Genomic DNA, 10,572 nt, shown 5'->3' on the forward strand with positions numbered 1-10,572 from the left:
TAAGTTATGTATGTTGATTCTTATTGAATATGAATTCATTGGATTATATAAAGCATTGTCTCAGCTTTTTTTAACTCTTTGAGTTTTTATAAATTTTTGTGTTAATATATATTTTCTTATATGCATTTTTGCAGTTTAACAATGGAAAAAGACGTAGGATGGGATCATGGAGCTAAAGTTCCAAATCCCATTAAAGATCCCAAACTCGTAACAAATGTACTTTGCAATTACTATCATAAAAAGACTACATGATGCATCTATACGTTGAAACATCACTTAACTAGCACGAAACATGGTGTAAGCTTGTGCGAAGCGGTTCTAATGTGAAAAGCTTTTTCAGAATCATCTAAGGGATCAGAAGCAAAAGAAGCAAGAGGATGAACAAAACAAGTTCCTAATTGGGAGGAGTATTTATTTTGAATCATCAACAGACGATAATGTAAATAAAGAAGCCAGTGGATCATTTAGTGTTGCAAAAACAAACACAGGTGGTCTCATGGGCCTCTTTGTGAACAAAAAAGCATAGGGAGAGGTGGGAGACAAGAGAGCATACGAGCAGAGAGACGAGAGAGAGCAAATGAGTGAGAGACGAGAGAGAACAGAATAGACAAGTGAGAGACGAGTGAGAAAACCCTAAATTTTGGTCAAATGGGGGCTTTCCAAGAAATTATCTTACAAGATAATAAACATTGGATTTTTGTTAACATCAGCAATATGGAAATTGTCAAATGGGACAATATAGGTCGTTGACATCAGCGACATGGAAAAAACTGCTACAAATTTGTGTAAGTTGTTTGAAGAAGTTGGTGAAAGGAATACGATGCAATTCATTACATATAATGCACCAAATTATGTGGCAGCTGGAAAAATGTTAACAGCAGAAAAAACATGTTTTAGACACCATGTGTGGCGTATTAATTGGATCTGATGTTAGAAGATATTGAAAAGAAATCATTTTTTAAAGATAAAGTGAAAAAGGCAAAAAAAATTACAAGATATATCTATAGTCATGCATGGATATTAAATTTAATGACAAAGTTCACAAAGATCAAAGAACTTCTACATTCAGCTATCACTCGTTTTGCCACAAGATATCACACGCTTCATAGTATTGGATGTTACAACAAAGAGTTGAAGTCGATGTTCTTGTCTTTAAATTTTAAATCATCTAATTACTATAAGAAATCTGATGCTAAGAACATTTCTTATATTGTTCTTAATGATCATAAGTTTTTTGTTGTCATATCATATGCAATTAAAGCTACACTGTCTCTCGTGAAAGTGTTGCGATTAGTGGATGTAGATGAGCCTGTTATGGGATTTTTTTACGAAGCAATGGATAAAGCAAAGGAAGAAATCGCTTCAAACCTTAACAATGTTAAAAAAAATATAAACCTAATTGTGACATCATTGATAAACGATGGAACTTGCAACTTCATAAGTCTTTGCATACAATTGCCTATTATTTAAATCATCATTTTCATTATGCTAACAACTTCAACACAGGTGGAGAAGTTATGAGTAGCTTTTATGATTGTGTTGAAAAATTAGTTTCTAATGCAAATGTTCGGTTGAAAATTACAACACAAATCGATGCATTTAAAAAGACAAAGGGGTTGTTTGGTAGAGAGGCAGTCGTTACAACAAGAAAATTAAAAAGTCCTGGTAAGTTTGCAATTATGTTGTTATTTGTTAATATTTTTTTATGTTTTATTATTTTTTTGTTAATTATGACATTCTTAATGTTTTTATCAATTTTTTAGTGTTTTATTTGAATGCATCTGATTGGTGGAGTTCATTTGGGCACAAAAATCTTGAATTGATGAATTTTGCAATTCGAATTCTAATTTGACGTGTAGTGTATCGGGCTATGAGAGAAATTGGAGTATTTTTTCATTGGCTTGTGATTTTGTATTTTATTTTTGAAATGCATTTGTATAAGTTTAATTATTTTATAACTGATTATCAATTATTCAGAATTATAAGTGCATACAAAATAGAGGAATAGACTTAAACAAAAGAAGATGAATGCATTGGTTTTTGTAATGTACAATATGAAATTAAGATAGAAAACTATGAGGGCTACCAAAGACCCTATATGTCTAGATCATATAGACTTAGACGATGAGTGGATTATGGAGAAGGAAAATCCAGTGTTGCCTAGAGATCCCAATTGGTTGGAGGATTCATGGTTGGATCTGAACTTCGACATAAATGTCATTGAGCATGCGCCTATTGAAAAAGTCACTTCACCTCATGATTCACAAGGTGGTTCTAGGCAAGATAGGTCTTTAAGAGATCCAAGTAAAACTATATTCTCTTTACCTTGCTATGAATATAAATGTATTTTTGTAATTAGATAAAATAAGTATTTAATACATAATTTTTTATTGAAGGAAAAGAAAAGCAAAAGAAATGACCGAGGATGTGGAGGAAGAAAGTGCAGACGATGAAGAGTCAGAGAATAAGGATAAAAAGGAACCTATTTATATGGATTCCTAATATAATGACATTGAAGACTTAGATATTGATGATGACGAGACCAGAGTTACTAGTCAAGGAAACGAGAGCGGGAAGCGAGGCACTTTCAAAATTTTAGAAAGCGAGAAGCGAGGGATGACTTAGAAGAAAATTACGAACCGTCTCGGAAGCGACCTAGGAAGCGAACCGGAAGCGAGGGGGAAGCAAAAAATAAAAAATAAAACTACAAAAAAAAATTTAAAAAATGAAAAAAATGGGGAAGCGAGGGGGAAACACGCTTCGAGAAAGCGCGCTTCCCCATGCACCTAGGCGCTCCCGGTAGCTTTGGACGAGACACAAGAAGAGCATAGGCATTAATTCATATCATAAGGCTATAGGCATTTATATATTTTTTGGGGTCTTTCATTTGCACTTGTGAATGTTAACACTCATTTTGAAGAGTTTTGGACAAATATATTAACACTCGGTTGTTAATGCTAACATGCATTTTCTAATTATGACATGATGTTGTTAATGCTAATATGTATTTGGTTGTTAATGTTAATTTTTTATTGAATGAATGTTCATATTTTATTTCTTAGATGCTTACGTAGATCAAGTTGTTGCATTAATGTTACTTTTACATGTTAATCTCATATTTTTTTAGTATTTATTTGAGAATTTTTATTTCTTGTTGGTTGTTGCTTCATCAATAAAGCATTTTTTGTTTATTTATAATTTAGATATTTTTTATAGTTTTTTTATAGTTTTTTTATAGTTTTTTCAAAGTTTTCAAAAAAAAATTAAGGCTTACGCTTTATGCCTCGCCTCAGATTTTGGTGGAGTGCCTCGCTACGCCTCAACGCTTTTCACAACATTGGAGAATGCTATATCAAAATGGCAAGGCCATACAAATTCTACACCACAGCTCTATGTCACACATGCTTCACTTAACATGTGTATCCCATGTCCATACAACATTACAACACGACACTCGGATACACCAAGACACTTCAAGGCCACAGTCAAACCAATGTTGAACACAATCAACATTGTGGCATAACTTTGTTTCCTTTTAAAATTTTGATTACTTATTTTGCATTTACTTCTCTTTTAAAAATTGTTATCAATTACTACATTACATTTCATTTCAACTTAGTATCATTTTTTGATGTTTTTCAACAACAACAACAACAACAACTACACCTTCATCCCAAAACAATTGGGGTCGGCGATATGAACCAACAAAGAAAATCATTTTGGGTCTTCCACATGAATCCTTTTCCTCCAATCATTTCTATCTAATGCCATGTCCTCGGTGAGGTTCAAAGCATTCATATCCTTTCCTATCATCTACATCCAAGTCTTCCTAGGCCTACCCCAACCTCTTTTAACTAATATATTTTCCCATTTCTCCATCCTTCTAACTGGAGCATCATTAGGCCTTCGCCGAATATGTCCAAACCACCGTAAACGATTCTCTCTCATCTTATTTTCAATGGGTGCAATGCCTACCTTCTTGCGTATCTTCTCGTTCCGAATCTTATCTTTTATTGTATTTCCACGCATCCATCTAAGCATACGCATCTTAGCTACATCATTTTTTGATGTTTTTAAATATAGTAATTTAGAATTGATTTTCAAGAGTTTGCATTACACACACACGTGTGTGTGTGTGTATGTGTCTATGGTCGTGCCCTTGTCTCCTAATCTTCGGAAACTGACATGTCATACCAAGCATATTCTTATTGTGTCCCTTTCCCACATCTGCCACCATGTGACATAGTGGCCAACAAACATCAAACTTAGAACTTACTGGTTGGATGAGATGAGGGAGCACAACTGTCTAAATCATATTCATAAATCTCTGTGATTTTCTCGGTATGAGAAAATCTAACCAAACTTGGAACTTACTGAGATGAGATGGGGGATCACAACCCTCTAGATTATAGTCATAAATCTTTGTGATTTTCTCAGCATGAGAAAATCTCCAGCTATTTTAGAACATTTATTCTTATCAGAAAACACTTGGGGAAATTTTGGTTATATAAATTCGTTTAAAATTTATTAAGCCACTAACTAAAAAAAAGAGGTTGGAGCTGAACATCACATGAAAGAGAGAGAGAGTGTGTGTGTTTTGGGAATTTAAACCTACATTAACGAGTAGATAGAGAGGTGGCTATAGTTTTATTATTAAAAAAGCCTCCCATGTCCTCTTTGTTTAGTCCCATATCAATGAATGGAAGGAGGGGTGACCCTTTTTCCATCTATAAAAGGGCCTCCACTCCCCTCATCATCAAAAGGAATTTCATTGACACATTACCCCTTTTTCCTTTGGGTATTAATATATTGTGATTAAACCGTGATAAAATCAAGTTTGGTGTTATTTTGAAAATATCGTGTTAAGAGCATTGTTTCTTATTTTGATATTTTTTCATTTTTTTGTGATATTTCAAAATATTGCAAATATTTGTGACTATGCTCCAGATCTGTTCCAAACATACTAATCAAATTCTGATTGGAAATATAAGGCATATGATTCAAGCCAAGGTGCATGGATGACATACAAAGTGTTGTAAGGTACATCTCTAATTGAGGCCACAGCTCACTATGAAGTGTGCACCTTTGTCGTTGTTAATCAAAGACAAAAATCCAAACCTTTAACTAGCTTGCACTACATGTGCCGCATGCACACATGCACACACATATATATTTTTTCCTCTTCCAAGTCTCAAACCTAATCTTTTGAATTTAACCTCCCAACTTTAAAAAGGATTTTCGCAAGGTCATGATGCACTGAAGTCTATCTGCTAACCGTCTTTGACATTTTGAAAAGGCAATATTGTAGCATTTTAACATGTTCTTAATCCCATAATTGAATTAGAGAGAGTTTTTCTATTGCCTCCCAATAACAATGCCTCATTGAAAATCTTTATTGACCCCAACCACAAAAGCTTTAAGGCAAGAAAAGTATTTAACACATTTGGTGCTCAAATAATATCTCATTACTCATTCGATATATAATATATAATATGTTTATAATTTTAGGACTGTGCTGGACAATATGCATATTCCAATTGTAGTTTGTACTTTGTAATGAAATTTAAATCGATATATAAATCGGCATCATTATGTATCACAAAATGTGCTGTGTATGCACATTCAACCTTCTACTTTCATTTATATATGCAAGTTAGTACTGATCAGCAACCAATTCACATGTACAAAAAGATTTATAAAAACAACAATTTCCTAATAATTCGCAAACCGCTATCTATGTATATTTTATACTATGTTCAATTTTCATTTACTTCAACTTATTTGTAGGCAAATATTATGTTGTTTGAGTACAATGACATGAAACATTTCTTGGACCTTGATCATGCTATTAGCTATCACTATCATGAGTTAAGAGATAACAATCATCAACCATAACATCATAAAAGGAATGTCTACTTTCTAATTTTAAAAGATACCCAATTAAGACACAAAAAGTAATATGATCATGGCATCTTGCTTCATCCACAACTCCGTTTGCATTCAGCATGGAGAAGATTTAATCGCAGCCACTACAATAAGAATTACAATCATTACCATTTATGACACACGAGCACTTCACTTAGCATGTGTATCCCGTGTCGATGCAGCATGACACCCGGACACTTCTAGGACCAGTTTCACATACAGTCAACATTGTGTCATTAATTTTGTTTATTTTCGTTTTTGGTCTTATTTTGTATTCACTTGAGTTCTTTTTCTTTTAAAATATATCATCAATTACATTACATTTCAATTTCAACTTAGTTTCATTATTTGATGTTTCTAATTATAGTGATTTAGAATTGTTGCTTTATACACACATACATACAAATATGTGTGTGTACGATTATGTCCCATGCCCTAATTTCTAAAAATTATGGGATCACACCAAGCATATCCACATTGTGTCCCGTGCCTGCATCTGTATCCATGTGACATAGATTACCATCTAACAAAAATTTAGATGTTGATGCACAAGGGTTTGTTTCACATAAGGCACAGAGACAAGCACGCAAAGTGCTGAATTTTTTCTCTATTTTCAAATGGCACCATCAAGGGATAGTCAAAGGTAACCAATGAATAAGATTTGTCCAGATAAGATATGCTAATGTTACAACATTATTTCCCCAAGACCAAGAATCTTGCATACCATAATCGGCAGATTGCTTTAGAAAAAAAAGAACAAATAACTGAAAAGAATCATTTCACCGTGCATTTAGCAAATAGTTATTTTCTCCCAAGATATTTCAACTGGAGCATTTAGCCATGAAACAAATAGTATTTTCCTATGAAAGTTTGTTGGCTCAACATGTCTCCCAACCCTCAAAATGAAAAGGAATGAACAGAAGTAATTTTATTCATATGGATTTTGTGTATCCAACAAGGTCACAGTGACCACTCCATGCAAAGAGATTCATTTGTCCACATTAAACCACATGCATATTGATAAGAGGTGTCTGGTATCATCTTCAGTGAAATATTATAATGTTCAACCACAGAATTCTTGCTATATTTTGTTTGGGTGATTGAAATACATTAAATTTTCATGTAAAAAAGCAAGTAACAAGGATGTCTTGACAGTACAAAAGCTTCTATTTTGCTAGCCTCTTAAGCGAAAAAAAGAAGAAAAAAAGGCAGAACATCAGGCCTGAGCATTGGAAATCACTGAACAAGATGAAATAGAAAAAAGAAAAAAAACAGAAGCAGAGCTCCTTCAACTGCCACAATCACATAATTGTTACCTCTGTATCGAGAATTACAAAGCACTGATCAGGGAACAAATCAATTTCTAACAATAAAAAACATTAACTAGGAAGGAACGGATGGACGTGTAGAAAATGAAGAAGGAAAAATGCATCCCATCAACTCACATAACCAATACAGAGTACAAAGACAGCATCTTTAGAATGTATCCGAAGCAATCTAACAAACATGAGAGCATAACCAAAGCAATCCAAATGCTTGTATGCCCACAAAGATCAGTTCATTCTATTCGAATAGCGACAGCATAATCAACTAGTTCTCAACCAAACCGAAACAGAAAAGAAAAACTGAGATAAGAAGGAGCATCATCAAGGCATAGGAGAAATTGGATACAGAAAAGGAAACATCATCCAGCCCTAGGAATGCAATCTTGCAAGCAGAAAGGTTATCACCTGATCTGGTTGACCATACATTTGAGTAACCTGGGGAGGCGGCAAAGGCCGAGACGGCGGAGGTGGCGGGTAGTAGTGTGGCGGCGGAGGGTACGCGCCGTAATGTGCCTGAACCGGCGGCGGAGGCGGATGGGGGTGCGTAAACTGCATCTGTGGGTGGTCGGGAGGCGGAACCCATTGGGGCTGGAGAGGGTGGGGGTGATGCTGCTGATGATAAGGATGAGGGGGGTGGTACTGGAACTGGGCAGAGTACCAGGGGGTCCCAGGAGGTGGCGGTGGCGGGTGCTGGTGCTGCTCCATGGGCCTCATATGCCGGTGGGGCTGATGGTGAAGGCCACCATCCATTGGTTTGGCCGACCTACTGATGATGTCGGTTGGCGTGCCCTAGCCCTATTCAGATGTGGCGATCCGGAAGAAACACAGAACCCGGATTGGTTCTCTCTCTCTCTCTCTCTCTCTCTCTCTTATAGTGTTTGGGTTTTGTTTGGAGATGGCTTGGTAGCACGCAGAGGAAGAAGAAAAAAGAGGGAAGAGAGGACTTGGGCTTTGGGAGGAAAGGGCAAATTCGTGTTCTTGCATGCAAGATTTCGGAATGAGAAAAAACTCTCTCTCTAGGGTCTCCGATGACACTTTTGTCTATGGTCTCAATCGTCTTTACCTTAGCTCTGATTTTTTAACTGATTTGAGTTAATTGCTTGTTTCATTCATGATTTTAACATTTTCTTTTCTCCATCAACATCTATGTGCGGTTTTGGGGGTTTTGTCAAACTATACCAACTTTATCCCGTTTCTCTTGCCGATGAGGCTTTCTCGTGGTCTAATAGACGATCTTGTTCGTGCTGCAGACTACTAGACCGTATGCTTGTCTTCCCAAATCTTCTAATGATTTTTCTCGACATCACCTGTCTTTTTTTTCATCCTTTTGTCTCTGACCATAGTGAGGTCATTACTTGTTAGAGAAAAGGGTTTTTCTCTACTAGGTCTTTCATCTTTGAACAGTGGTGGCTTAAGAAGCCAGATTTTCGAATCTGTGATCTTTCGTTCATGGAACAGGTCTTTCAATGCGATTAGAGTTGTCGCTCGTTGCCTTATGAAGTTCTTCCGCCTGTCCCGCGACATAAAAACTTGGCTTCAGTCTAATAGCATCAGTAAATTCCAGCACCTAGACGCTTGGGAACAAGAGTTGTCTGTCGTTCATCACTCTATCATTTTCGGACTCCCTTTCTGATTCTTCTATTCAAAGCTTAAAAGCCAAATCTGCTGAGCTTTCTCTACTTTTGCAATCCTGGTGGATCAATGATGAAATTTGATGGAATCAGTGGTCGAGAATGCATTGGCTTGCCGCTGGTGTCAGCAACACCAGATTTTTTCACTCCTTCGCTTATCACCGGTATAGGAGGCATGTTATCCCTTCTATCTCCATTGAGGGAGTAACCTATTCTGTCAACAACGTCATTCATGCGGTTTCTCTATACTTCAAGGCCATTTATGCTGCCCAACCCTCCACCGGTAGCTCTATTGGTCTTCACCTCATTCGGACTATTGACCTAGCCCAATCTAGATCCATGCAATCTCTGTTCGTTGACAATGAGATTTTTTTGGCTATTAAGGACTTGTTAGGTTGGAAAGCTCCTGATTTTGACGACTTTCCCGTGGACTTCTTTTGTATCTTTTAGTTCTACACTAAGAATGACGTTATCAAAGTCTTCGCGGAGTTCCATCGCAATTGTTGGTTGTCAATCCACACACACTTAGCCATTGTCTCTCTTATCCCTAAGGACGTGGCATTCTCTGATATCTCAAGATTTTGTCCTATTTCAGTTTTTGAGAGCTCTATCGCATTATTACTAAGGTTTTGGCTAACAGGCTCAAAGTCATCGCTTCTCGGATTTTCTCGAATTTCTAGTTCCCTTTTATCCCCCTTAGGCGGATTCATCACTCCTTTATCCTGGCCTCGAAAGTCCTACACTCTTTGAATATCAGCGGCTAGCCTTTTTTCTCTCTCAAGCTCGACTTTCATAAAGCCCTTGACTCAGTTTATTGGCCTTTTTTATTTCATATGCTTGCCAACTTCGGTATCAGTTGTCGTTTCTCTCAATGGGTGCACGAACTGGTTTTAAATACTCATCCTACGATTAAGATCAACGGAGTTAGAGGCTCACAGTTCAAGTTTGGGCCCGGTATTCGGCAAGGTTGCCATCTTTCTCCTTTGTTATTTAATGTCATTGTTGAGGGCCTCATGGTTTTATTCAAGAAGGCTGCAAATTCTGGCTTTATTGATCCCCTCGGCATCCAAGAATTCTCCCCTTCATGTTCTCACCTACGCTGACAATATGATCCTCGTCCTTCAGTTTTTCCTCTCTCTATCGGGTTTATCTCTGAACGACAGTAAATGTTGCATGTCCATGTTCAATGTCACCCCTTCCTTGTTGGCCATTGGATAACATATTTTTTGTTGTGCTACTTTTGATACTCCAATTTCCTATCTGGGTCTCCCTTTGCAACTAACGTGCATCCCCTCAGTCGCTTGGAATGCCACTCTTCAAAAAGTTCAGACCAAAATTTTCTCCTGAAAAGCTTCCTACCTTTCCATCGCAGGTAGGCTTACCCTCATCAAGCATATATTATCCTCTATTCGGGTATTCCTTATGTCTATGTTCTTGATGCCCTCATGCATGAAGAAGAAATTTTCCTGTTTGATGGCAGACTCCCTCTGGTTTGCCTGCCATCCTTAGACTAAGCGTCATCTGGTGGGTTGAAATTCTTTGATGCTCCCTAGATGTATGGCGGGTCTGGGGATTCTTGCTCCGAGACTTAGAAGTATTGCTCTCGTTGTGAAGTAATGCTGGATAACACACCATCATGGCAATCTGTGTGCTCCCTTACTGCATGCTAAATATGGCTCCCTTGAGTCATT

General features: G+C 36.9%; 1 protein-coding gene across 2 annotated transcripts in view; it reads right to left on the minus strand.

Annotated features, from left to right (window-relative positions):
• LOC149840767 (uncharacterized) overlaps positions 1–8,265 on the minus strand; it is a 60,351-nt gene extending 52,086 nt beyond the window's left edge. The window contains exon 1 of one of the 2 annotated variants that reach the window (XM_090003307.1): positions 7,656–8,265. In XM_090003307.1, coding sequence (XP_089859433.1) covers positions 7,656–8,000 — 345 coding nt within the window. In that variant the 5' untranslated portion in view covers positions 8,001–8,265. The remainder of the gene's footprint in view (positions 1–7,655) is intronic. The other variant, XM_090003308.1, reaches the window with a different exon arrangement.
• Between the last annotated feature and the right edge of the window lie 2,307 nt (positions 8,266–10,572).

Source organism: Nuphar pumila, chromosome 4 (genome assembly GCF_984573655.1).
Source record: "Nuphar pumila chromosome 4, dmNupPumi1.hap1.1, whole genome shotgun sequence".
NCBI classification, from domain to species: Eukaryota; Viridiplantae; Streptophyta; class Magnoliopsida; order Nymphaeales; family Nymphaeaceae; genus Nuphar; species Nuphar pumila.